Source organism: Brassica napus, chromosome C4 (assembly GCF_020379485.1).
Source record: "Brassica napus cultivar Da-Ae chromosome C4, Da-Ae, whole genome shotgun sequence".
In the NCBI taxonomy this organism is placed as follows: Eukaryota; Viridiplantae; Streptophyta; class Magnoliopsida; order Brassicales; family Brassicaceae; genus Brassica; species Brassica napus.
The window spans coordinates 1984446-2011097 of record NC_063447.1 but is presented as its reverse complement, the minus strand read 5'-3'; the positions used below and the strand labels follow the sequence as shown (position 1 = coordinate 2011097).

General features: G+C 36.6%; 6 protein-coding genes and 1 non-coding gene across 12 annotated transcripts; 5 read left to right on the top strand and 2 right to left on the bottom strand.

Annotated features, from left to right (window-relative positions):
- Positions 1-1925: 1925 nt before the first annotated feature.
- On the bottom strand, positions 1926-3475 carry LOC106392386 (ABSCISIC ACID-INSENSITIVE 5-like protein 3). Its single transcript, XM_013833202.3, has 3 exons — positions 2407-3475; positions 2253-2324; positions 1926-2147 (listed from the first exon to the last, which is right to left on the bottom strand). The coding sequence occupies exons 1-3, from the start codon at positions 3100-3102 to the stop codon at positions 2067-2069; spliced, it is 849 nt and encodes a 282-aa protein (XP_013688656.1). The 5' UTR covers positions 3103-3475; the 3' UTR covers positions 1926-2066.
- Positions 3476-3970: 495 nt separating this feature from the next.
- On the top strand, positions 3971-6181 carry LOC106392471. 2 transcript variants are annotated; one of them, XR_002657931.2, is made up of 3 exons: positions 3971-4610; positions 4714-5369; positions 6016-6181. It is a non-coding gene; the product is annotated as an uncharacterized LOC106392471 (transcript). The 2 variants fall into 2 exon arrangements; XR_002657932.2 differs by having other exon boundaries at positions 5584-6181.
- A 4296-nt stretch (positions 6182-10477) lies between these two features.
- Positions 10478-13053, top strand: LOC106390168. Of its 4 annotated transcripts, none has more exons than XM_048754432.1 (11): positions 10478-10717; positions 11016-11201; positions 11288-11330; positions 11408-11434; positions 11513-11602; positions 11666-11832; positions 11909-12068; positions 12143-12265; positions 12331-12530; positions 12603-12693; positions 12779-13053. In XM_048754432.1, the coding sequence occupies exons 2-11, from the start codon at positions 11038-11040 to the stop codon at positions 12857-12859; spliced, it is 1146 nt and encodes a 381-aa protein (XP_048610389.1). In that variant the 5' UTR covers positions 10478-10717; positions 11016-11037; the 3' UTR covers positions 12860-13053. The 4 variants fall into 4 exon arrangements, with proteins under 4 accessions (XP_048610389.1, XP_013686028.1, XP_022556201.1 ...); XM_013830574.3 differs by having other exon boundaries at positions 11909-12071; XM_022700480.2 differs by lacking the exon at positions 11513-11602 and having other exon boundaries at positions 11909-12071.
- Positions 13054-13225: 172 nt separating this feature from the next.
- On the top strand, positions 13226-14560 carry LOC106392470 (nucleolin 1-like). The gene has a single exon (XM_013833281.3). The coding sequence runs from the start codon at positions 13448-13450 to the stop codon at positions 13877-13879; it is 432 nt and encodes a 143-aa protein (XP_013688735.1). The 5' UTR covers positions 13226-13447; the 3' UTR covers positions 13880-14560.
- Positions 14561-14996: 436 nt separating this feature from the next.
- On the top strand, positions 14997-17471 carry LOC106395752 (probable protein S-acyltransferase 2). The gene is made up of 5 exons (XM_013836122.3): positions 14997-15504; positions 16005-16184; positions 16262-16567; positions 16641-16865; positions 16951-17471. The coding sequence occupies exons 1-5, from the start codon at positions 15388-15390 to the stop codon at positions 17326-17328; spliced, it is 1206 nt and encodes a 401-aa protein (XP_013691576.1). The 5' UTR covers positions 14997-15387; the 3' UTR covers positions 17329-17471.
- A 595-nt stretch (positions 17472-18066) lies between these two features.
- LOC106390196 lies at positions 18067-21239 on the bottom strand. Of its 2 annotated transcripts, XM_022702161.2 has the most exons (3): positions 21042-21192; positions 20516-20600; positions 18067-20411 (listed from the first exon to the last, which is right to left on the bottom strand). In XM_022702161.2, the coding sequence occupies exon 3, from the start codon at positions 20140-20142 to the stop codon at positions 18355-18357; it is 1788 nt and encodes a 595-aa protein (XP_022557882.1). In that variant the 5' UTR covers positions 20143-20411; positions 20516-20600; positions 21042-21192; the 3' UTR covers positions 18067-18354. The 2 variants fall into 2 exon arrangements, with proteins under 2 accessions (XP_022557882.1, XP_013686063.1); XM_013830609.3 differs by lacking the exon at positions 20516-20600 and having other exon boundaries at positions 21042-21239.
- Positions 21240-25327: 4088 nt separating this feature from the next.
- Positions 25328-26550, top strand: LOC106395074 (transcription factor MYBC1). Its single transcript, XM_013835604.3, has one exon. The coding sequence runs from the start codon at positions 25594-25596 to the stop codon at positions 26338-26340; it is 747 nt and encodes a 248-aa protein (XP_013691058.1). The 5' UTR covers positions 25328-25593; the 3' UTR covers positions 26341-26550.
- The last annotated feature ends 102 nt before the right edge of the window (positions 26551-26652 follow it).

Genomic DNA, 26652 nt, shown 5'->3' with positions numbered 1-26652 from the left:
ATATAATGAAGTTAAAGCATTTTAGTGTTGTTTAAAAATTTCTAACCACATTATTCATTTGTATTAATGTATTCTAAACTCTCTTTCAGGGTACATGAGTATTGTCTTTAATTGTTTAACAATTAATTTAATAAAACTTCATATATTGGCCAAATGAGTGGACTAACCACTATGATATCTCTATTCTCTAGAAAAACGGATACAAAATATTCTAAACCTCTTTGACCATCATCCTATGTAACTTCAGGATGAAACTATTTCACAAAGCAAGATTGTCATATTTTTGATTTTTTTTCAAAATCTGAAGGTTTAACAACCCCTACGAAATTAAATATTTCGGTAAGTGCTCTTTATATTGATGTTTACACTCTTTAGTGTTTCTTAAAATTTTCTATACAAATTCTACATTTGTAATAGTGTATGCTAAATCTTTTTCAAGGTACATAGACATCGCTCTAATTTTTTTAACAATTAATTTAATCAAAATCTATATACTGCTTAAATCATTGGACTAACCACTATAAATATCTATTCTCTAGAGAAACGGACACAAAAAAATATTTCAAACCTTTTTGACCATCATCTTATGTCAGTGCAGGATGCAATTATGTAATAAAACAAGATTGTTATAATTTTTGATTTTTTTCTCAAAATCTCATAATTTTTGACCATCACCCTTATTTTCGGTAAATTCTCTATATAATGAAATTGTCTCTGTTTAGTATTGTTTAAAAATTTCTAACCTCATTTTAATTTTGTATTAATGTATTATAAACTCTCTTTCATGGTATATGAGTATTGTCTTTAATTTTTTAACAGTTAATTTAATAAAACTTCATATATTGTCTAAATCAGTGGACTAACATGAAATCTCTATTCTTTAGAAAAATGGACACAAAAAATATTTTTAACCTCTTTGACCATCATCCTATGTAACTTCAAGATGCAACTATTTCATAAAGAAAAATTGTCATATTTTCGAGAGCCGGTTCTTAGCTTTTTTTAGTTAAAAGTTAGAACGATGTCTATGTACCATGAAAGAGCCGGTTCTTAGTTTTTTTAATTAAAAGTTAAGAGACGGTTTCTTATATTCCGCTAAGACCCCCCCCCCCCCCCATTAATCATGCTCTAAAGGCCCAAAACGTATCTTAAACCTGAGTCTGATTTTAATTTCGACATACAAACAAATTTTATTAATAAAATTAGAAATTATAAAAATAATATTCAGAAATTCTGAAAACAATTTATCATATAATCAAATATATGTGCTATATATTAAGAAAACATAACATAAAAAAATTTAATTTGACGAAGTTTTCCAACGTGTAGCTTTATTAATCTAAAAAAAACGGTAAGCCGCTCTCCGGCGATGGAATATTAAATCAGCGGAGGCCATACGTTAGGGATATCTGAGTGCAGTCGGATTCGAACTTAGCTCGCTTACCGACGCTTAAACGCCTTACTACCACCCGACCATTAACGCGTGGTTAAAAAAAGGGTAGTGGGTTGCCCCTTTCCCCGGAAAGAGAATGTAAATGCTCTGGTGGCCAGCGCGAATTGAACCCAAGTGGCTTCCCGTTTTGGGGCCGAAACTTCAAATAATCATCACTGGGCCAGCCCGCTCTGGTTTAGCTTTATTAATCTATTATCTTATTTCTATGTATTTGACACTTTTGAAGTGTAGCCTTACCTGACTGTGTTTAGATGTCATTTTTGTAGTTCCATAATTTGAGTCAATAACTACAACAAAAATTTATTTCTTCACTGTAAGGTAATGTTGTTGAATGCATAAATGAACAAGTGTTCATACTCAAAAGCTTGAACCAATACAGTGCCTAGAAGCTTACACATATTTGTTGTGCCTGTTGAGGGTAACCAAAAAGCCATATCATCATGTTTTGGGCCTAAAAGAAGTTATAAACAAGTAGCAAAAGGAAATGTAATTTAAGACATTGTTCTGAGTCAATAAAGTTTACATAATATACAAAGAACAAATACAAAGCTGTCTCTCTCTCTAATAAGAACCAACATAAAGAAGAACAAGAAAGAACCAAAGTCTCTTAAGATCAGAAAGAAGCAGAGCTTGTTCGCCTGAGCTTCCACTTAGGATCCGGTGGTGGTTCACTTGGCAGGATCTTCTCCACCTCCTACCATTAAATCAAATATTCAAAACATAAAGAAACCACTTAATAAAAATGGTTACCATTTAAACGAAGTTACAACATAGAAACAAGAAGAGATGGGACTTTTACCTTTAGCCTCCGAAGTTTTTCGTTTTCTTCTTCTAAGCTTGAAACCTTGATCTCTAACTCATGAGTATAAGCCTGCTCATCACCACAAAAATATTCAATATTATTAAACCAAATAACAAATAAGTTTGTTATTGTTTTCTTCATCATTTTTAACCTGCTTCCTAGCTCTTGAACGTGCAGCAGATTCTCTGTTCTTGATCATCCTCTTCTGCCTCCTCTCTACAACCCTCTCCACAATATCTCCTCCTGATGGAGCCACTCCTTTCCTCCCATGCGCTTGTGGTGCATCACCCATCATCATATTCATTGGTGACACCATTTCTTGCATCTCACAAACCGGATATGGCATAAATCCTTGTTGTTGATGCTGAGGATGATGATACTGAACCCATGGCTCATTTGAAGCTACATTAACAACAGTTTGAGGGAGTACAGTCTCAGTCACTACACCAGCTTTCAACAACAAGTCCTCAAGTGTGATTTCACCAAGTGTAGGCTGTTTATTATTATTATTATTATCTATCCTCTCACCATGAGGATTACCACTGCTTCCGTTCTTGTCATGTTGAATTTCTCTCCAAACCTCTTCAACTGTCTTCTTGCTGAGACCTCGAGGCAAAGCCAAGCTGCCTTGACGAGAGAGCCCTGCCTCTGTTGCTTCTCGTGGCTGATTAGTAGCTTCAGCAGACCAGACACTCTTGAGAAGCTCATCGAGGTTCATGCTTCCTAATGGTTTTGCGGAGCTTCCTAAGTGGTTTTGAACCTCATGGAGCTTTAAACTATATAAAGAGTTTTGTCTAGGTAATGACTGAGAGATAGGCTCTTCAACGTTTCCTCTAAGAGAACCCATTTATCACCTCTAAACAAAAAACTAAAACAATATCTATCTGGTATGAAAACTAGAAACCCTGGTCAATCTAAACACCTCAAAATCAAGTTCTAAGCACCACTACGAGCAGGACAGTATAAGAGAGTTAAAGGACTTGCATGCAGCATTCGAGGACTCACAACAGAGAAAAGGAGAGGAGACAGGAGCTTGTGAAGAAGTAGCAGATGGAGAAGAGAAAGAAATGAACTTTAGTTCTATCTTCTCTCTCTCTCTCCTCCTTATTTACACACGGGAGAGAAAGAACAGAGAGAGAAAGAAAAGAAGAGTCTAAGAAAGAAACTGTTACACTCGAACTTTAAACTGTAGCTTAAGGAATCTTCAGTTAAAAGCTACTTTTAAATAATACAGAAAAAGAAGCAATGGTCTTCTTACTTATGAATACTTTTAGAAGGGACATGTGATATCAAGTTTTATTCCCTATGTATAAACCTTGTACATAAGTCATATGACTCATATCTAACAAATATTCAAGGCACTCTACTTTATTATTTTATTTTTTTGATCAACTACACTGTACTTTATTATATAACCACTTTATCTTTGGTTTTTTAAGAAATATAACACTAATTAAAGACTTTGTCTTCTCAAACATAAGGGCATCTGCATCAATGAACCTTGAGTGGGGTTCATAACTTTAATTTTTTATTATTTGTTTTTACTTTTTCGTTTGATTTAAAAAAAAAAAAATTAAGCAGACCAATCGCGGACCATCATGTAGCGTGGACCCGTGATTCAGTGATGAACCAGGTTCATTGAGCTGAGTTCACAAAAAAGAAAATATTTTAATTTTTTTTTTTTAGGGAAAAATGTGAACCTCTGCATTGAGATGCTCTAAGTTTCCCAAAAATGCACAACTTTTCTAGAGAGTCTAATGACTTCTACCGAGGTGTTGAAATAAATAAATCAATAAAATTGAAATAAAGCTTTTTATTTGATGAAAAAAAATTCATTTGCATGGTCAAAAGAGAAAGAAGGAGGGGGACAAAGGGAGGAAGGGACCACATGGGCTGGTGAAGAGAATCGGGGTTTGCATGAAGATCCGCGTGTGCTTCCTCTTTAAGATGTTCTCCCACGTGTTTCTGCTTCCCTTATTATAAAACCAAAATATATTCGTAACACACTATATACATAATCCATTACTCATTAAATCTAACAAAAGATTGAGATAAAAAAGAGACTCGTAACGACTCAAATCTCGGCCCATAAAAATTTAGCCCAGTAAAATCCAATTACATCGTAAAAAACCCTAAAATTTTTTTATTTAAGATGGGATTTCGTGGTGGTCTCTGACAGAGACTTTTGGGGATGGCAAAACCCTGCCAGAACGTCACCGGAACAGCCACAAATAGCCACCATGAAAGAGAAGTCATCCTACCATCCGAAAAGAGAGAGTATAGCTCTGCAGATACGTTTTGGGGGAATAGAAGAACGATCAATCAAATATGAGTATTTCGAAGCTAAATTTTAAGGTTATATTCTACACTCATAGATCTATGTGTATCAGAAAGCAGATCGTCATTTGGAATTTTTATCTAAGAGTTATGGTTGTTTCTTTGGGACTGATATCTACAGATCGGATCCGCGAACAGTCAACTTCATCAGCGTTTTACCGTTGATACAGAAGGAACCAGGGAACGGGCGAGATATCATTGGAAAGATCTAGATGCCAGCTTTTCAGATCATCTATCCGATTGTCAAATCGACGTACGGTTAGAAAGTTATTGACGTTTCTTCTTGGCAAAGAATAAAGCTGTTGAGTTGCAGAGATAGTTCCGACCAGTCTCGGTGTAAGTGAGAAACGGTCGAGAGAAACAAAATATTTCAGTCTGGAAATTTGTCAGTAAGTAGTTAATTCTCTTATCTATCATCTCCTGCAAGCGGATCGTTATTCCGAGTTATTTTCTGAGAGTTATGCTTGTTTTCGTGAGAGGTGTTGGTGCAGTTTGCGTTTACGACCAGCCTGGAGATGAAGCTACTTTGGTTAAGAAAATGGTGTCCGATCAGAGTAAACTTGGTGTCTATGGATAGAGGACATATAGGAATACATTATGACCGGAGGGATCTAAACGTTAACGGTCCGTTATTGAGTTATTCATCTTTTTGCTCTATGGTTCAGCTCTGCCAGAATATCATATTGATCTAATTTCAGAGAGCTCCAGAGTTGCTTTGTTAGAGCCGTCAAGGTCCATTCGGCGTTTCCTCAGGTTTCTTTAGAACCCGTGGCAAAGGTGAGGGTCTATTTCGTAAATCTCGTACCAGTGTAGAATTCTCTCTATCGTAGTTTTGATTTCGAATCATGATCCGTCTGTTTGAATTGAGTCTTGATTGTTAGTTAGTTCATTCACTGTAAACTGGAACTAGGGGTCTAGAATCTAGAAGATTCAACCGTTGATTGATTGCGTGATGTTAAAAGATACGATATATATATGTATGTACACATAGCTATGAGTAGGGACTATGTGCGCGGGCGGGGGCTCAGAGATGTCTGGGCTAGCGACGCTACTTTGATTGTGCGGGCAGGGGTTCAGAGGCGTCTGGACTTGCGATGCTACTTGTGCGGGCGTGTGGTGCAGAGACGTTTGTACCATGGACGCTACTTGAGAGGGCGGGGGTACAGAGACAGACTGTACTAGCGACGCTATGTATTATATATCCATATGAGGAGATGCGGGGTGTATGGACTAGCTATATGCTATCATCGCAGTGTTTGTGTTGTGTTTATGTGATGCTTTAGGTGTCTTGTTTGTTCATGTTAGAGCTAAACTTCCATAGTGGAAGTTCTATTACTCAAGTCAGTGGTTTGCGTGTTTGGCATCTCATACCTCACGGAGTAACTCCCCTGTTACTCACCCCTCCTATTCCTTCCCCGTTCAGGTGAGACTGACGAGCATGAGTGATTGCTATCGCACTGGTGTTTTGGGAGTTTTATTTCTGTCTTTTTCAGATTTGCGGATTTTAATCTTTTATCGATATTTTCGGGATTTATTATGTTATTTAGATTTATGGCTATTTATTGAATTTACGATTTTGGAGTTGACTTTTGAGAAGTAATAAATGAAGATTTCAGACTTTTTATTTATTTAAGTTATTTCGAAAAATACAGGTGTTACAAGCCTATTCCTTATGGTGAATTTAAGGAGGAGAACATGATCACCAGCGAGTCCTGTGTGGCCGTTTGATCCTTGTCACAGAGAGAAGAACAACATGCAGACTCTATCTTTGACATAGGATCAAGTGTTGAATAAGTTCTCAATATATAGTTGAATGCAGTTTTAACCAAATAGCCTTAAGGACAACTAGGGTGAGAAACTAAGCACTAATTATCATGATAACTTAACATTAGTGAGCTAACATTAGATAACACTTGATTCCACGGACAAATACACAACACACCAGTTCAAAGCCTGGAAGCATTTGTGTGTAAAGAAACAACACATTTCGAATGCAATTGTTACCACAACACAATGGAATAACTTATATTTAAATTGGAAAGACATTCCAGAGCTTTCATGATGCAACATAAAGACACTAATAGTCTGCCTATTACTACTTGCAAACTGTTTTCACAGATTAAATAACTCCAACTACATGAGCACCTTAATAACTTCGGAAGATACACCAGACCAGTATTAAAAACACTGCTTAGGAATATCTGCACACTGAATTGAAAAGGTAAGAGAAGTCTTTCAAGAAATAAACTGGTGCAAAACTGAACACCCATCAGAAAAACAACAAAGCCATGAATGAATATGTGACACCAAAATTTGCAAAAAAATTAAAATGACAAAACATCAACAGACAGATAACTTCAAGTGAAAATTTTGAAAAAAAAAACAAATCAAGTACGAGTTTTAGAAAATCCAGAAGATGCATCCATCTCTGTATTAGGATAGTGATGGGCCTAGTTACAATCTAAGAGAGAGACTCAGTAATCAGTTTAATGAGAGGAAAGCTGGGAAGAATGGCTCGGATTTGAAGGATGAATCATGTGGTCTAGTTGGTTCAGAGTTTCATGCTGAAGCAGTACCTGACTAGTCTGTCATCACCTCTGAAAGCGATTCAAAGTGGTTTGACACTCTGATATGGCCATTTAACAGAGAACAAAACAATAATAATCTTCTTATTGAAAGAGACCCTATTGGAAATGCTGACAGTAATAAAATGCTCACAATGCTCGTCTCAGCTATGGGAGAGTGTGCACTCTCGATCGTTAGAGAACCAGAGCCGCAGTATTTCGATGAGGATTTTCTGCATGATTTCTGCATCTCAACACTAAAGGTTTAATGCTACCTGTGGATTTTATTCGGACTTTTCTCTTTGTGAGGTCGTAATTCTTGGCAAACTAATCATCTCAAGGTTTTCATGTTTAGATCACTTCCTGCCTAGTTGATGATGTAATTGCTAGTCTGTGGATTTCACCTCCCAAGCTCAAACATCTATTTGCCTCATTTCATGAAACTGGTGTAGCTTTGCACAAGATAAAGCATTTAAAAAAGGTTGCATACTTGAGCGCTAAATTTTCATTTTATTACAAGGTTTTTGCAGCTTAGTATATTTTTACAATATTGATGGTTGTACTTTGCAGGTTTCCTTGGCGTTCGAATTATGTATTGTAACAGTGTGGAATTATGTTAGACTCCTCTGTCTGAAATTTGTAAATGTTGAGTCTAACTCATCTGAGGATTTTGTGTCCGGAGAAGCAGTTATTGATTTTGTGACTGAAGCATGTAGCAAATCTGCATTCTATCTAGATGTTCTCGAGCTACATGGGGAACAAGAAATTGAGAAGCTTGGTTTATTTAACCTAGAAAATTGGTCTGAAGCTAAAAACCTCATTACAAGGTTACGAGATATGTTACCATGCATTCTACTTTACTTGTTATTTGTTGTTGTCATTTACAAATAACTTGAACTTATATTCTTACATAACACATGTAGGAAATTCATGCTTATGAGAAGTTAGTTCATGTGTGCTCAGAATTATGTGCGCAAATCAGTTAAAAATAGCTGATATCTTTTTGAAAGATGTTTTCATCACAAAAGATCTATTTGTGGAAAGATCAAGAGTTTTAACATGGAAAACAAGTATGACAACAACTACTGGAACTGAACATTTAAAAGAGTGTGTTCGCTATTTATCAGAAGCAATATTTTTTTTGTGCATTTTTTTGTGCACTTTTTTGTGCACTATCACAAGCAATATTGGTATTTACTTACTAGTTTGATGTTTAACAGCTTAACTACCGCTCATTTTTTTGTGTGAATGATTTCTTTGTCATTGCCACAAGAAATCATATTTAATGAGAACCATGAGACTTTGTGTTACTTCCAACTTATTATTGCATATTTCTTAAGAGCTTTATGCATCCAAGAAACTGAACCATAGTCCAAGGTAACATCATTTAGTTCTGTCGATTTTGTTTATTTATTTACTTTTGGTTCCTAATGTCTATATTTGTCTTATGATGCTATTTTCTTTACTTATTATCTTACTTTTATGTGCAACAAGTTTTCAAAGACATTAACACCTCTTTCAATCTATGGGTATGGATTCAGTCTAGTGACATTATTTCTCTAGAAAATGTGATTCCTCTATTGTTCAATGTAATTGATTTAGACTCAATAAAGGTAAACTTGTAATTTTATCATATTAGAATTTGTGCTCTTGGGATATACATTGTTTTACATTTTTTCTAGCCTTCAATATTTTTATTTCCCTCCAATTTTAGAGTTGGATAGAGCTCCATCAACGCATATATGACTTGATGTTTAGAATCTTAAAATGGAAAAATGTCAAAGTGAAGATCTCTTTGGCAATATTGTGGGATTATAGATGACTAAGTCATGCATTATGTCCTTGTCCAGTAAATGATGTTGTCATCATGAGATAATCATGCTATTTTGGTGAAATACCATAGTTAACAGATTTCTGGAAAAGTTGCTTGCAGTTTTCAAAAGCAAAATCAATTGGGTTCGAGCTGAGCATACATGAATCAGACATCACAATAGATGAGATTAACTGCACAGCTTCCAAACTAGTTTCAAATGTAAGAAAATAGATGTATCTATTATTTTCTTCTAAAGTATAATGTTTGGTTAAAATGTGACGATTTTGTCTCTCATTATCTATTTTCCAGTTTTCCGTCATTTATTGTTGCATCTCTCTATTATGATCTATTATGATCTCTGCGAAAGAGAATGACCATATGGTAATTTATACGAGGCAATATATTTTTTAATTATAAGAATATCTCCAAAAGCTACTTCAAAATTTCAAATATGAAGTTTTACGTGCTCCAAAAGATTAAGTGTAAATTTTGACAAAATAATAAACAACACAAGGATAACACAACAAATTTGAAAACGATGATTTACAATGCAAGAAGTTCAACATGGTGGCAACTATGAACGGGTCAAAAGACAGCAAGTCCACCCTTTAGATATACAAGTATCAAAACATAACTGAAAAACTACAAAATTCATGTAGACCTCCTCCCCATTTGATAGTTTTGGGCCTTAGATCATCATGTCACATTAATTGGACTTTTGAGGCCTATGTATGAACTGAACCGGCCCAATTTAATTTTGCTGGTTTAAAACATTCCTATAAACCGATAAAATAAAGACATAACTTTAGTGATCTCATGGGTGGGTAAGTGTGCCAGTTGGGTTAAGTTTGGTGCCTCCCCCCAGGCACACTTATTCGGTTTGTATCAACTTTATATCTTTTACAAAAAGCATCCACTAAAACTGGAGTATTAATTTTCTTATAATATTTCAGTTTATGAACTTTAATTATTGGTTTGTTTAATTTTGTGTATACTAGTGTTATATTGTGCTGATCTTCGTGCCAGGCGATGCTTGCTTTATGTGCTGGAAGCGGGACCCAAATGATAAGTTTCTGGCGATTATTTTCTAAAACTAGGCATTAAGCATTTTGAGCTGGAAGGAGGCAAGCAAAATGTCTACCGATAAAACGAAAATATATAACTAGGACATGTAGAAAATAAAAAAAAATGTCACAAATCACACCAAGAGAATAATATTTGTGAAAATAGAGTTTGTCATGGTCAAAAAACCCCACTATAATATGATAGATGGAATATACTCATTTAAGGTAATTATACTAATTTTCCCGAATGAGTATCCTATAATGATCCTTTCTGATGTCTTTCACTTTATGGCCAACCCACTAACAGAAAACACATTTTTTTTTTTTTTGAAACACATAAATTTCTAAAACAACGCATAGAAAGAATAAAGTCGAGAAGAGAGAGACCAAATCAATTAGACGGCAAATAATGCGAATAAATTAAATAAAACAACACCACCAAAAATCAATAATATTTGTATTTTGGAATTAAAAGAAGAAAAAAAAGATTTATTTGTGTGTTTCCAGAAGAACATGATATTATATCAATCGCCATAAACAACAATAAGAAGACAAAACGAACCAGCAACGCGACCTCTAAACGCTTAAAGACCTCTCCTTTCCTCAAAAGAATCTCCCCCATAAATAAATAAATCTTCAAACACAGAGAGATAAACAAACCCATCGATTCTTCTGGAAATAAAGGTATGAAACTTTCTATCAATATATTCGATTTCTCTTTTAGTACTATATTTTTTTGAAAATGGTGCATATGTGTAACGTTTTCTCTCGATGTTGTTGCTTTAAACATTTACTTTTGATTGAATTTGAATCTTCCTGGGTTGGATGAATATTAAGTTTTGTGGGGTCTTATTGTATTAATTACATTATTGTCAGAATCTCTAGTCCCTTTGAAACCCTTTTCCTATTCATCTCGTTTTAATTGAAAAAGACACAACCTTTGAATATACTCAGGGACTTGTTTGGTTTTGGGTTTTGTCAGCTCTTTGCAGCTGTTGTGAAAGATGATGTTTTTACACAGCAGTGTTAGACATGGTTTGTCATTGTCTCTTGGTGTCATCAGTGTTATCAGTTGGGGTGTTGCCGAGATACCACAGATTATGACTAACTTCTGTGAGAAATCCACTGAAGGTCTCTCTATTGCCTTCTTAACAACTTGGATCATTGGGTAAGGTCTTGTTTTTTTGCTTTCTTAAAATGTTCCTCTCTCTCTCTCTGGTGATTTGACAATATTTGGATTGGTTTGTTGTGTAGAGATATCTTCAATCTTCTTGGATGCTTGATGGAACCAGCTACTGTAAGTTAATCTTCAGAACAAACCAATCTTGTTGTTTTACTTTTAGCTAACTTTAAATTTACAAATCCGTTTTGCAGCTTCCAACACAGTTCTACATGGCATTGGTAAATTACAAAACAGCTGAAGCATCTGTTTTTTTTTTTTGTTTGCTTCTTAGCTTGATTTGTTTGATATGTTTGTAGTTGTATACAGTGACTACATCAGTTCTCTTTGTTCAATCTATTTATTACGGCCATATCTACCCACGGTTGAAAAACAGAAGAAACCAGATGGTATACTATTTTATTTAAGATTCTTTCTTGTTTTCAAGGCTGTTAATGTATTGTTTGGTGTAGGTTGAAGCAGAACGGATATCAAACATATGCAATGATGCGAAGATTCCGAGCAGATGGAGGAATAGCTGCTCTGATGCTACTACTCCTTGTGGCGTTCAAACCACACCTATCACCATGATTCCTGGGAGTCACCGGACTAGTTTCACCGGAAGAGAGCTGTTCTACACGTAATGCCTGCAATTTAGATTCACTCTCATTGTGAAAGTTAGTTTGACGTTTTTTTGCGTTTATGATTATTGTCAGGTCGGCAAGATCTTTGTCGAGTAGTCATACACCACCAGCTGGATCTGTACTAGCTCAGAGAATGGCTCGTGGACAAAGTGAACCAACTCTTGAAGAGCCTTTGCTTCCTGATGACGCCACGCCTCCTTCAATGCCTCCTTCCACCAAATCTTTGCTATGCGTGGTTAGAGCCTTGTAACACAATGCTCGGTTTCAATTTCTCAATTCTAAGTGGTTTCATTCTCTCTATTATAGGTCTCAGTGTTCATGTTTCTTGGAACGTTCAACCTCTCTAGCTTGCTTAGTGAGCCAAGAACTATGGCTTTGGGAGAGAGTGATCGAGTATTTGTGGTTCAAGCAGCAAGAAAGCTTTTGCAGGTACTCAAAACTAGCACATTAGTATCTGTTGAACGCTTATGAATCTATAAGTTGTTCTGTTTCAGGTCACTAGTGGCAACTTAGCAGAACATAACGGTGGAGAAAACAGCAAGATTGGGATGTGGTTGGGTTGGGCAATGGCATTCATTTACATGGGTGGAAGGCTTCCTCAGATATGTCTCAACATGAGGAGAGGACATGTTGAGGGATTGAATCCATTGATGTTCTTCTTTGCTTTAGTTGGCAATATGACTTATGTAGGAAGGTAAAAGATCGATAAATCTTTACTTGCTTGAGTCTAAAGAATCTTTTTGAGATTTCTTGTTTTTGGTTGCAGTATCCTTGTGGCCAGTGTTGAATGGTCAAAGATTGCACCGAATCTACCATGGCTTGTTGATGCAGGAGGATGTGTTATTCTCGATTTTCTTGTAAACAATCTCTCTCTCGTCACCTTCTTTGATTCCATTCTTTGCCACACTGAGTTCTAACTTCAGTTCAATTCTTTTGTTTCAGATTCTGCTTCAGTTCTTCCACTTCCGGTGTCGCAAAGACACAGATTCTGACAAGAAGTATGAAACAGCAGAAGTTGTTTAAGGCTTGGCTACTCACACTCCCAGACATGGATGCCTTGAACAGATACAGTTTTGGATTCTGATCTGACCAATCAAGATTCATCTCATTCTATTTTTTTATATATTCTTTTACACAACATTCAAAATTTTGTGCTGATAAACAACTACTTGCTTGTTCTGAGTTTTAAATAATATTAGATGTTTTATGGTTTCAAATTCATCTCTTATGATATATCACTGCTTGCGGCCAAGCATTTAACTATGAAACTAGTCTGAAAATCAAGAGCATGAAAGGAAGTACACTCATTTTGAGAAACATAACTATGATTCAATTATCTCAAATTTATCCTAAATCGACTACAGACTTGGTGATCATTGATTGGGACGTAACTCTATAAAATTTTCTGTAGAATTTGGTCTATAGAAATACTTTGATGTAGATGTATATAGTTTTAAAATTTAAATAAAAAATACTGCTACAACAACGCTTTTTCTATTGCTTTAGAAAATAATGTTATCACAATGATTTTTATTTTCTTTTCTGGGTTGTAAATTAAAAACCAATATAGTAGCCACTTCAGCGCACGAGTTCATTAAACTTACTCCTGCAATGTCTGCTAGGTTGGCCAAGGCCAAACGAGCCTGGGATAGCCCAATGATGGTGCTTACAGGATATGACACTTCACTTGCTGATGCTGATATCGAGGCCTCCTTGACCAACCATTTCTCTTCATGCGGAGAGATTGTTGGTTTTGAGTTATACAACTTTAAACATCTTCCCATTCAAGATCGCCAAGCCCACATTGCTATCTGGGGAGAAGGTGCAGAAGACAAGGCCCTGGAACTTAATGGGAGTGACATGGGAGGATTCAAACTAGTTGTTGTGTCTTTTAAACAACCCGTGGAAAACAGCCGCCCCCTTCCTGTCGATGATGATTTCCCACGTGGCTACATGATCCCAGCTCGGGTTGCCAACCCCAAGAAGACGAGCCGTTACAAGAAGATGAAGAAGAAGGCCAGCCGTAAGAAGGCTTGGAAGTAGAAAAAGCCCTTTGGTATTCTTGTTGACATTCTCGCTCTTGTTCTCACTCACTCTTTGTATTTCTTTACTTGTGTTTTATCATAACACACAAGCACACTCATACTCTCTTTACTCTCTTACACGTTTGGTTTCTTGTAGAGAGAAGCTTTGGTTGTCTACATCTTTCTCTCTCCAACTCTTTTTCTTATTAGAATTGGATACCTTTTACAATAGCAACACATACATACTTATAGTAGCTTTTCACTAACTACTACACATGCACTTTGACCACTACTACAACTTAGCCTTACTTCTAGTAAACCAATCTTTAACAATTCTAACAACTACACCTTAGGTAGACTTTAACCAACACAACACTCCTTGTTGGTGGCTTTGTCTAAACACATGGTTAGTTGCATCTTGACTTTATTTGTTGTGACTAAGTCACAACTCAACTCCTCTTTGGTAAAACTTTGACTTTCTTCTTCTACGTGACTCTCCTTGGTCACTTCTTCTTGTTCTTCCATTTCTTGCGCTTCAAGTCTCTTCTTCTTCTTCTTCACACAAGTTTCTTCTTTCTTCTTTGTAGCTTTTTCTCAGCTACTCTTCTTCTGTTGGAGATTCTAATCAAGGTTCAATCTCAACAATTCTCAACCTGTGATGCAACCTTTTGTCTCTCTTTATGTGATCTGTCACCTTCACGTTATCTACCTGTCTTATGCATGTGTGTCTGGATCCTTACGAACGACCTGTCTTATGCATGTGTGTCTGGATGTTAAAAACTAATCCTTAGAGCATGTCCAATGGGGGGTTCTACCCATTGGAGTCCTAAAAATTATGTATAGATTATATGTGTAAGTATATATGGTATCCTTTATTTTGGGAAGGACCCCTTCCAAAAATCCTAAAACTGTCTCTTGTGTGAAAAAAAAAACGTGATTGTTAATTTTAAATGTTATAGATAAAAATTAAAACTAAAAACAATACTACAGTAATCAATTGCCGCATAGTCAAAAAGTTTAACTACTACTTGTAGTCTTTATGAAAAGTTTGTTAATCCAACAAAGATTCTGACTGACACAAGTCATACAAAGTACCCAAAAAAAAAGTCTGTTAGAAACAGAAAATGGCGCGTGCGGGAAAACAGTAATATCAGGTTAGGGTTTTCTAAGGTGGCGAGATATTAGGAGGTGACGTAGCTGTCAAGATTGCTATGTTAAGGATGTTCCAGAGATTGGATGTTGTTGACGAACTTCCAATGGCTGAGAAGAAAGCTTTAGAAGGAAGAAAGAGAGAGAAACCATTTTCTTGAAAACAAACCTTAATTAGAAAAAACAAAAGGAGGGGAGAGAGAGAAGAGAGTTTGGTGAAGAGGAGGAGAGGAGCCAAAACAACCGGCGGCAGCGACTTGAAATCTCCGGTGGTTTCGTTCGCTGGCCGCGACAACAACAACAGACAAGCAATACAAGACAATGGTGTTTATTATGTTTTGGTCGTTCCGTCTGTGAGTCTAAAGCTTTGAGAAGAATATGGGGAGGAAGAAAAGCAGTCATGTCCATAGTGCTCCTTCTGACGACGACGACAACAACATGTATTCTAAAGATTCTAAGCCCAAGAGGATCTACCAACTCTGGCCTGGCAACAATGTATGTATGCATTTCCCTTGACAAACAGAGAAAAGTTTTTGTAATGCCCTCTTTCTTGCAACCCACGGATCTTCCTCTGTATTGGAAGCTAAGATTGGTGAATTAGGGTTAATTTTATTTTTCTCTCCTTAACTTAATGCTTGGGATCTATCTGATATGAAATCCTGATCTCTTAAGTTTAAGACAATTGATATGGTTATGGTCGGTCCTGAGATTTTAGAAGTTATAGATAATTTAGTAAGGGTTTCTATAAAAAAAATATGTTTTAAAAACTGGAAATCTATATATAAATGTAAAAATTTTACTAAAATTTCTAGGACCATAGACCAATGTTTCACTAGATATGCTTAGAACCGGTTCTGGATATGGTTTGGTCTTTAGCTCTTTAGCATAGTATCTAGCTATTTCTTGCCTCACAAGCATGACATGAAGTACTGCTCAGTGTTTTGTCTACGTGAATATCTAAATTGCAGCTTGACTTATCATGTTTGATGTTTTAGAAATTTTATTGTGGAGGGAGATTAGTCTTTGGTCCAGATGCATCTTCACTTCTTCTGACCACAGCTATGATTGGAGCTCCTGCTGTCACTTTCTCCATCCGAATGGCTTTCATGATCGGCAAGCGCTACCCTTTCTTCCACACTCTTGTCTTGATGGGTTCTCTTTTGCTCACCGTCTTGGTAATAAACCCTAACAGTTACTTGCCTCGCAAGCTATATTTCCCCTCCTGCATCTCTTTACTTTCTCTTCTTCACAGGACTTCACGTTTCTCTTCTTAACTTCATCGAGAGACCCCGGTATCATCCCAAGGAACAAAGACGCTCCTGAAGGAGAAGGGCTTCATAAGATCACTCAATCCTCAGAGTGGGTAAACAACAAGCTCGGTAGCACAAAGTTACCTCGAACCAAAGATGTGTTGGTGAATGGATACACTGTCAAAGTTAAGTTCTGTGATACTTGTTTGCTTTACCGTCCTCCTCGCGCCTCTCACTGCTCCATCTGCAACAACTGTGTCCAAAGATTTGATCATCACTGTCCATGGGTGGGCCAATGCATCGCTTTAGTAAGTTTTTGTCATAATCTCTTGAAACAGATAAGTATAATCTGTGATCTAATAACATGTTGTGTCTTTGCAGAGAAACTATCCTTACTTTATCTGTTTCATATCAACATCAACACTCCTCTGCTTGTACGTCTTTGTCTTCTCATGGGTCAGCATGCTTGAGGCACACGGCAAGATGTTGTTAATGATTATTACGGATGACGCAATATTTATTGTTCTCATTGTCTACTGCTTTGTCGTTGTCTGGTTTGTTGGTGGACTCACTGTGTTTCACCTCTATCTAATCTGCACCAATCAGGCAAGATCCTTTAAAAACTCTTGTCTGATTATTGCAGCTATGTTAGTGTTATGTTCTTTTGCTTCTGATTGTATGTTTTATGCAGACAACTTATGAGAATTTTCGATACCGATATGACAAGAAAGAGAATCCTTACGGAAAAGGTCTCTTCAAGAACCTATATGAGTTGTTCTTTGCTAGAATCCCACCTCCAGTGATCAACTTCAGAGACTGGGCTCCAGAGGAACCTGACGTGGAGGTTGGTTCCATTGCATCTGAGCTAGACAGAGCCTTTGGACCACGGGGAGAAAATAAACATGATATGGATATGGAAATTGGAGATTGGAAAGCTAGCAAAGGCGGTTTGGTTCTCCAGACGCTGGAGTATGACAACAACAACAAAATTGAAGAGACTGTTAAGAAGAAAGGTTTAAGTGATGGAACTGCACAGACCAACACAGCGTTTGATGTGAGATCGAGATAAGACACTGACTGAGATCTGTTGTGGAATCTTTGCGCCTGTAAAAATGAAAACCTTGATTGCTTGTGTAAACTACTTTCTTACTTCTAAAGCCATACACTTTTGTCTCCAAATAGTAAACGTTTTCAGATCAGAGAAAAGCTTAGGAGTAGTAGTTTTGGGCATATTATCCTAAACCCCAAAACCGAACCAAAAAAAACCGAAACCGAAACCGGATTCGGAAGTTACAAAAACTCAAACAATTCCTATTTTTTAAGCAAAAAGAAAACGAAACTGAAACGAAAATCGAGCAGATACTCCAATATTTAAATATAATGAAAATATTAATTAACTCAAATTTTATATAAGATATAATTTATAAATAAAATATCCAAAAAATTATTTACTCAAATATTTTTCGGGTATTCCAGATTTAACTCGAGTTTTTGAGATTTTCGGGTTTTTTGGCTTTAAATCCAAACCAAAAAGCCGAACTATTTTTAATTTAGTTTCACTTCGAGTTTTATAAAAAAATAGAAACCCAATCCGAAAAATATTCAATTCCTAAACAGGTCATAAACCACCCCAATCCGAATAATCGAAAAACCGAATTTTCCGAACCAAAAACCCTGATCAAATGTAGACCATCGCAGGGTCCTTTCTTGCATTGCAAGGTTCTTCATAACATTTTCTTTGTTGTCCCTCGCTCATAAGATACATCATATCATAAAGTGATAAAACCATTTACGAACCAACACATGTAAAAAAACTGACGAATAGAGCATACAAGAATCATTACAATGAAATAATAGAGAATCACTTTCAAGATAACAATAATAACAATAATGAAGAAAAGGAACAGAACATTAACAGCGAAGGCAAACACAGAATCTAATCCACATCCCAAAGATACCTATACAAAGATGGTCCCAAAACCGTAGGATACGTCTCATCTAGTGAAGCTTCTCCAGTCTCTCGGACAGGTTAAAGCAGAGAGCAGCACCTGAAAAGAATGTTTAATATAAGGACACACTCACACTCACATGAGCTTTAGCCTGAAGTTTCGATATCTTTCCCATGATCTTCCGAAAGATTCCTCTTCAGTCTCCTCAACCAAATATCACAATCCAAAGGATACGGCGTCCCACACAGACTATCAACGTAATCAGAAAAGGCCTTTAAAATGGTCGAGACATCGCCAAGCTTCTGCTGTATCAACCTCTTAGACCAAGAGGTCTCTCTCCACTGAAGAGCTCCTTCAACCGAATCCAAATCAGGCAAGTCCCCTCCACAACAGAAGTAAAGCATGTAGATCAAACTCTCCGCGTCCGAGGCAGCGCAGAGCTTCCCTTCCTGAAGCGCGTAGGTCGATGAGAAGTGAAGATTCATGGCCGGTCTATCTCTCTCCTCGAGCACCGCGTGACCCCAACCTATTAATACAAAGTAAGGCTGTCTCACACCTGAAGTAACATAAACCACATTCTCAGGTCGGATATCCCCGTGGCGAATCCCACCTGAAGAGGAGGAAGAGAGCGCGGATAAACAATCGTGGCAGCATCTGATAGCTTCTTCTGGTCCAAACATGCCTTCATTAACCAAATCAGCGACCCTCTCCCCGACTGGAGTGGTCGCAAGGATGGGAGTTCCGCACCAAGGATGATCACACCGTCCGCCAGAACTCGGTTTCCGACATTGTCCCGGGTGAATTACCCGACCAGAGCCGTGGAGCTCCGGCAAGTACTTGCTAGAAAGCCCTCTCTGCTTCATGACGCTTAGTATCTTAGTTTGTCTTTGCACTTGGTACCATAAGTTCATGTCTTCCCAAGCAGGCTCAAGCTGTGAAGGAGGAGAGCCAACGTAGAGAAACACAGCCCTCCCTGAGTCGTCATCATCATCCACTGGTGATGCAATATGATGAGGAAGAGACACGTGGCTAATCTGATAGCCTTTTTGGTAGTTTGAATCCTCCAACCACAGAACAGATCCAACTTCAAGCTTCATAGACTCTCCACGCTCTTCTTCTTCTTGAACTTCGACGATTTCAGGAGACCTAAACGCACCGTTTTCGTTGAGACTAGTATCCTCCCCCAAGTGCCTCTCCTGTCTTCTTGAGTGAAGGCGAGAGGTGTGGTCAGCGGCTAAGTCTTCAATAGAGTGCCTAGGCGGTCCAAAGAACTGCATTATACTGTGGTAAGTAGCGAAAACCACCTGCAAAGTACCAATGTCTCCCCAGTTTGCATTCCCCAGCTTGTTCCATATCCTGTCAACGGGCGACACAGAGATCTTGGAATGCTTCTGAATCCACTCCGCAGCGCAGTCATAAACACTGCTCACGTCGAAGTCCAGTTTACTCACGTCCCCTTCTACTTTCACAACACCACCGTGTTGTGTATCAACCAGAAGAATAAAGACACAGTTTGAGCTTTGAGAGAAATCCAAACGGCTCACGCTTCTCGCGATGAGTATACGCAAAGCATAGAAAAGAGCCTCCCCTAAGAGAGGTAACGAAGGTTGATGATGATCGCTCTCAATGTCAGGTCTTAGGAGAGCAAGTTCAAGAATGTGATCCCACTTCCCGTGCGGATGACGTGGATTTTTTAACAGAACGCCGGTTGCTGAAAGATCCTCGAGCTTCCCGAGAGCTAACGCTTGCTCGGCTTGGTAAAACTTAAGATTCTGATTGTAGAGACAGCCCACGGAGAAAGGAACAGGCTCGTCCTCCTGGCTCCAGAACGCCTCCCACAGGGTCTTGACAGTAGCGTGCAAGAAGTCTTCTATTGCTAGATATGCATTTGCCTCCACGGAAGCTGAGGTTGAACCGTAAACGGCGTTTGGCATTCGAGTTAGCTGCTGGAAGGAGACTCCTTCCAGCGCGTAGTCGAACTTTTGCAGCTCGACTAGCTCAAAAGGAGGGTCGAAAACCGGTGCATCGCTCTCTGAGTTTTGTAGTGATAGAGAGAACCAGTCTTGTAGCTTGTCGGTGAAATGCTCGCTGTTGGTGAACCTGGTGAGGAAGTCTCGTCGGGTGCGAGATCGGCTTCCTGATGAGACGCTTGATCGCTTTGTAGTTGTGCCAGACCCGGTGGATTCAAGGTCTGGTGATTTGCCTGTTAAGAGAGTAAGTGGTTTCAGAAGCTTTTAATGACGAATCATTACAGAACATGTCATTGTTTCTATTACAGGGAAGAGAGTAGTAGTACTTCAGTCTTACCGAACAGAACAAATCTACAGCAGATAGTGAGAATGAACAATCCTTTAATCAACAATTACAGAGCCTGCTAGTGTCTTTGCAATAACTGTTTTTATTACAAAGAACAGTCTTAGGGTCTGAATGGTAACATCCATACGAGTGCCCTCATAATAATAACAAAAACGTATAGATAGATAAATTTTTTGTTACTATTAACTGCAGTGAGTTTTGGAGTTTTGGATCGTCACCATTCGAAGCCTTAGATGGGATGAAATGGAACAAATCTAAAGCAGATAGTGAGGATGAAGAATCAATAAAGCTTTCAAATTTGAAGTTATTAGGGCAGTATCACCAAGTAGAATTCAATCTTTCTCAAGTCTATCACTAAAGCTAATGCTCATTCGAAGAAGGATGAATCAAACAGTGTGAGACACAGTTCTAGAGAAGCAAATTCAATGTGAAAGCTGAGAGAGAATTGGGAAAAGCTTAGGTTTTTTTTATCAAATGGGTAACAAGAAGGAGATCTGGTAATGAAGAAAGCACGAACCTTTCATTACAGAAGATGAGAATCTTCAGCTTCTTCTTCTTCTTCTTCGTCTTCTTCTAGTCTCTGCTCTGTAGTTTCTTCGTCTTCGTTTAGGATTCTCTACCTAAGCCTCGCTGACCTGTCTTTCTCTTTACCTTTTTTTTATTGTTCCTAAAATTCTTTCTTTGGGTATTTTGTTTGGTTTATATGTTTTTATTTATTTTTTTATTGTAAAGACAGGTCAAAAGTACGAAACGCTTAAACATTATTAAGTAATAAATTAATCAAATTAATAGGGGACGTTGAAAGACTGCGGTCTTACTGTATATTCAACATATATTCTCCAACTTTATTGTAAAAAGTAACATAAGGAAATTTAGCATTAAAAATTGCATTAACTCGGTTTTCATCCACAAACAGATTATGACAAAGCCTCCTCGAATCATCTTTCCCAGTTAATTTTTTTTTATTTCGTACATTAATTAAAAATTGTCAAAATTGACATAAATAACTCAATTAATTTACACAACTTTTTATTAATAGTTTTCATTAAAAACCATACAGAAAATCTAAATAATATAAAAACAAATAAATCAACACAAAGCCATATAAAGTGAAACTAACAATTAAGAATTTTTGCAACACACAAAAATATAAATCTAGTTGTATTAATGATCTAGTATTGTAGTATAAGTATATATATAAAAAATCTCAAATATATAAAGTGGTAAATAAGTTGTACATATCTCTGCTAGATTTCATTTCTAAGAAAATATTAATACGAGAAAACAAACAACCAAATAAACTAAGTTACAAAAAAAAAAAACAACCAAATAAACGTATGAACAAAAAATGGAAAAAATTTAACAAAATTAAATGTCAAATAATAATTGCTTGAATCAAATTATTTGAGAGGTTGTTGACTTTAAACAACATTCTTAACTATAAGCCCATGTTTTACCCAATGCCGCCGGCCCACTTATGTTCCCAAAATATATTGAATCATTTGTACAAATCTCCTAACTTGTCCCACCACATCAGAGATAGTTGATCAAGATCTCAGAGTGGAAATTTCATATACGATCGATCATGCATGTAATGTGTTAGAATTCGATAACAAATATGCAAGAGAATTCATCATGTTAGAGAGTTTTTCCAACTCATCTCTAATTTTACTTTACAATAACATTTAAAAGTAAATCAACTCCAATTCATTTATATTTTTCAATATAAAATATAAATTTCTATGTTTTCTATAAATAGAAGTAGTATTTTTTTTAGTTATAAGAATACAGTAGGATAAATTACAGTTCTGCTATATAGTTTTTATACAACTATAGCTAATAAATATGTTAAGAGGACTATCTTTACTACTTTATCATATTTTGTTAAAGTCTATACAATATATTCTATAGGTCCCAATGGCAACATTATAAATCCGAATGGCAACATGCACGACACTGCGGAATAATTGTAGTGCATATATATATATGTGTTATTATTAACTGCAGTGCGGTTTGTAACATTCGAATTATAAAGACATTAAAAAGGAAAACACAATAATTTCTCTACTTTCTTGATCGTTCCTAACAAAATCTAGGTGGTTGACAAAATTAAAGGAATAAAGCAGTATATGGATTTCACAAAAGAACCTGCTTGGGGGTAGTAACTAGCTCGTGAATGTCTTACTTTTGAAATTGGGCTTTAATTCAAAAAAGAAAAATGAAAGCCCAAGGCTACGCAGTAATATAGCTCTCTCACATGATTTTGATAGTGCATTAGTTGAAATCTTTTTTTCTTTTGTAAAATATTAAATTTTGTACCATTTTATATTTTACGACAATGGTTTTTGAGATAATTTAGCAGATATATAATATAGGGACGAAAAAATGTCTTAGCAAACCAAGAAAATCCCTGAGGAAGAAACACCAAATCCGAACATCTAAGCTTGGACATTTTTGTTCTTGCAGCTTCCTAAGAACTTAATTTTTGATCTTCATTGTCACGGACAATCACTACAAAACAAATAGAGAAGAAGTCAAAAAGTATTAAAAGGAAAAAGAGAAAGCAGCCTCTCCCTGACCGCCTGGAGAAGCATCATCTAGATGAGTAAGGACGGTGTCGGTAACGACTAGGACGTGGGTGAGAGAGGTTTCTAATTATGATAATTTCTTACTTAATATTTTGAATGTAAGTGATATTTTGGGTGGAAGCCTTCCATTACATCACGATGGGGAAAAAAATTTGTTATCTAGTAATATTTGGAATCGCCAATGCAACTGACCATGTGTTTGTAACAAGTTTATCACCGAGTAATCTCAAAATATAATTGACTGAATAACTTCTTTTGCATACAGTTATTTCAACCGAGTTAGATGATGATGTCGAATTTAAATTTATCCGAGCTTAGTATTTCTCTATGTAAACAAAAATGTTTGTTACATATCGCCGTTAACACTACAATTATCAAAATTGATATACATGAACTTGATATTTCAACGCCAAGTTCAGTTGAGCTAATAATTGGTGAGTCTGTTGACAGTTGTACATACGTCTCTAGTTTTCTTTTTGGTGTAAACATACGTCTCTAGTTGTAAACATAATTCGTTAAATTTATTTTCCATCAGAACGAACTTTTTATATTAACGTCAATTCGCTAATTAATTAACATAATTATATACTAAACATATAGGAAATCATATGCATGCCTAATAAAAAAATATCATTACCGTGTTTTTATCCTATTTGATTGAATGGTAGGTAGGTATCAATCAACCTAAAGGATACCTACACATAGGGGGGATATGGCCATCACATGGTTCATGAATTAACTTGTTAGCACCCTCGATAAAGAAAGAAAAGATTCTCTGCTTTAAATCATTCTCCTTCTCTCAATTCTTTTAAGAATTTAAAACGTTGTAAGTTGCTGTTTTTGGTTTTGAAAATAAAAGTTACAATGATTTTCCAGTAAATGATATTGAACAAAACAATATATCCTGTGCTTCTCTGGCCTTTTAATTATGGCACTTTTAAAGTCCAAAATAAACAGGTGCAAATGAAATCAAGGGGACAACTTTTGTCTGGTTTCACTTCTTGTCCTAGTGACTTCGCAAGAGATTCCTTTTTTTTTGTCTCAAAGGATAAACGTTACCTAACTTTTTGAATCAGATAAAATTGTAGAATTTCGTTGTCTCAGAATTAGCATCCTTATTTTTACATTACACGCCGAACCTAAAATTGGAATATTAATCATTCACACTACTCTAATGCATAGTTTATACCTAAAAAGCTAGTATTTGATTTATTTATTAATGCAGATTGCAGCACAAGTCCCACTATCTATCCCTACCTTTTTGTTACACTGTATCTAATAGTTTATTTATAGAATGACATGTTGATTCCAATATCACTAAACTTTTCTTTTGGTCTAAATTGTATAAATATATCATTAACTTTTCTTCTATCACATATTAACAAGTAACAAATTCAAAAGAAATACTTATAGATTGATAGTCATGAAAAAGCTATATAGCATACGCATGGTTAAACCCACTAAATGGAAGTTAATTTAATAATAATAGTTTTAAAAGTTAGCTAACCTAATCCATGCCGCTAGTGTGGAATCTCATGCGTACGACAGACCAATTGTACGACAGGTTGCTGTTTCTTTAAAAACCCACGCACAACATGACGCGTGAAAAGACACGTGTCACGCAGAAAACAAAGAATCTTTCGGACCATAACTCCGAAACACATAAGACAGTGACAGATCCGAACCAAACAAAAAGCAAACCCTACTGTTTTTGTCATCTTCTGTTTTCTCTCCTCTTTATTTTTTCATCACATTTAAGGAAATTAATTTTATGCTTTTCTTCCTCTGATCCTTATTAATAATTAATTCTTCTTCTTAAAATTTAGCGAAAGATTCGGGTTATGGTTATCAAGATTGGAATATAGATTTCTTCTTTCTATCGTGAGCTTCTATGGCGCCGCTCTCGTAGTCTCGTTTATATAATAAGAAGATATGACTTAGGATAACTTTTATTAAAATGATGTCGGCTCAACTATTGGCGCATTTTTATGCGATCTAATCTTTAATAGAATAGATTAACAACGAAGAGATCACATGAATTTAATACTCCACACCTTATCTTATACGAGTTCTTTCGAATAAGAATAATCACAACTTGGTCACGATTACAAATGTAAATAAAAAAATAAAAGAACTTGAGGCAAACATGAACACAAATCTGGCAATTTGGACGCCATGAACCGAACCATATATGACAATGACAGGTATATATGCTTAACAATATAATTCAACTTTTCTTGTTCTTATTTGTACTTATATTTTTTTATAAAAACGAATAATCTATTCCAGTTCCATAACTCTATTAACACATTATTCAAGAGAAAAGAAATCAGCCAATCACACTCTCTCTCGGTCTATATATATTTAGTAAAAAAATCGCAATTAACTACTTTGTTCTTCTTCAGCTAAGATCCACCTCGAACCTCTCTCTCATCCGCCGTCACATCCAGCAACTGTCACCGTCGCAAGAACACCGTTCAAATGAGAGAGGAAACTCCAAACTGGCTCATCAGATGTGAGGAGGAGCTTCCTTCGCCGGAAGAGCTCATACCTATCTCTCAAACCTTAATCACTCCTCACCTAGCTCTTGCTTTCCAAATAGGAAGCCACAACAATATTCACTCCTCGCCGAAGAGAACCGCCGCCATGTACCACCAGAAGCTCCAACCCGCCGCCACTCCATCTCCAACTATGATGAATACTGACTTCGGCGGAGACTCATCGACTGATCTCGGCTCAGGAGGAGGAGGAGGAGGAGGAGACGAGCCAGCGAGGACGCTGAAACGGCCGCGTTTAGTATGGACGCCGCAGCTGCACAAGCGTTTCGTGGACGCGGTTGGTCACTTAGGGATCAAGAACGCAGTTCCTAAGACGATAATGCAGCTGATGAGCGTTGAAGGGTTAACGAGAGAGAACGTTGCGAGTCATCTCCAGAAATACCGTCTCTACCTCAGGAGAATGCAAGGCGGGAACGGTAACGGAGTCTCCGGAGGACACGTCATCGTCTCGGACTCGGCTACTGACCGGCTCTTCGCGAGCTCGCCGGTTCCGGCGCATTTATTGAGCCATGAGTACTTGATGCCGTCACCGTTGATGAATCCTTATTTAGGGAAACATGTGGTAACACAGCAGAACCATGTGGTTCGTAATTTGAGGTATGAAGATTCGGAGTATGGTAATGGAGATGGTGGTAGGAAGGTTCTTAAGCTCTTTCCTGCTGGAAATTAAATGAGATTTGAATTATTTAACTCAAATTTCTTATGAGATTAATAAAGTTTTAAGGTATGTGGGGATCATCTTTGTAATCTGCATTTTTCGTCAGGTTTTAATAATGTATTGTTCGTGTATATTTTTAAGCAAATGATGATTTAACTCTTGTTTGTATGATGTTATCATCATTTGTATTCACTAGAATCAAGTGTTTTTTTTTACTTTTAATATCTTCGTCCATCTGATAAATTAAATAATCTCCATGAACATGTACAAATGCATCATTTTCTTCATGTTTTTTTTTTCATACATGGTATCAAGGTTTTAAAA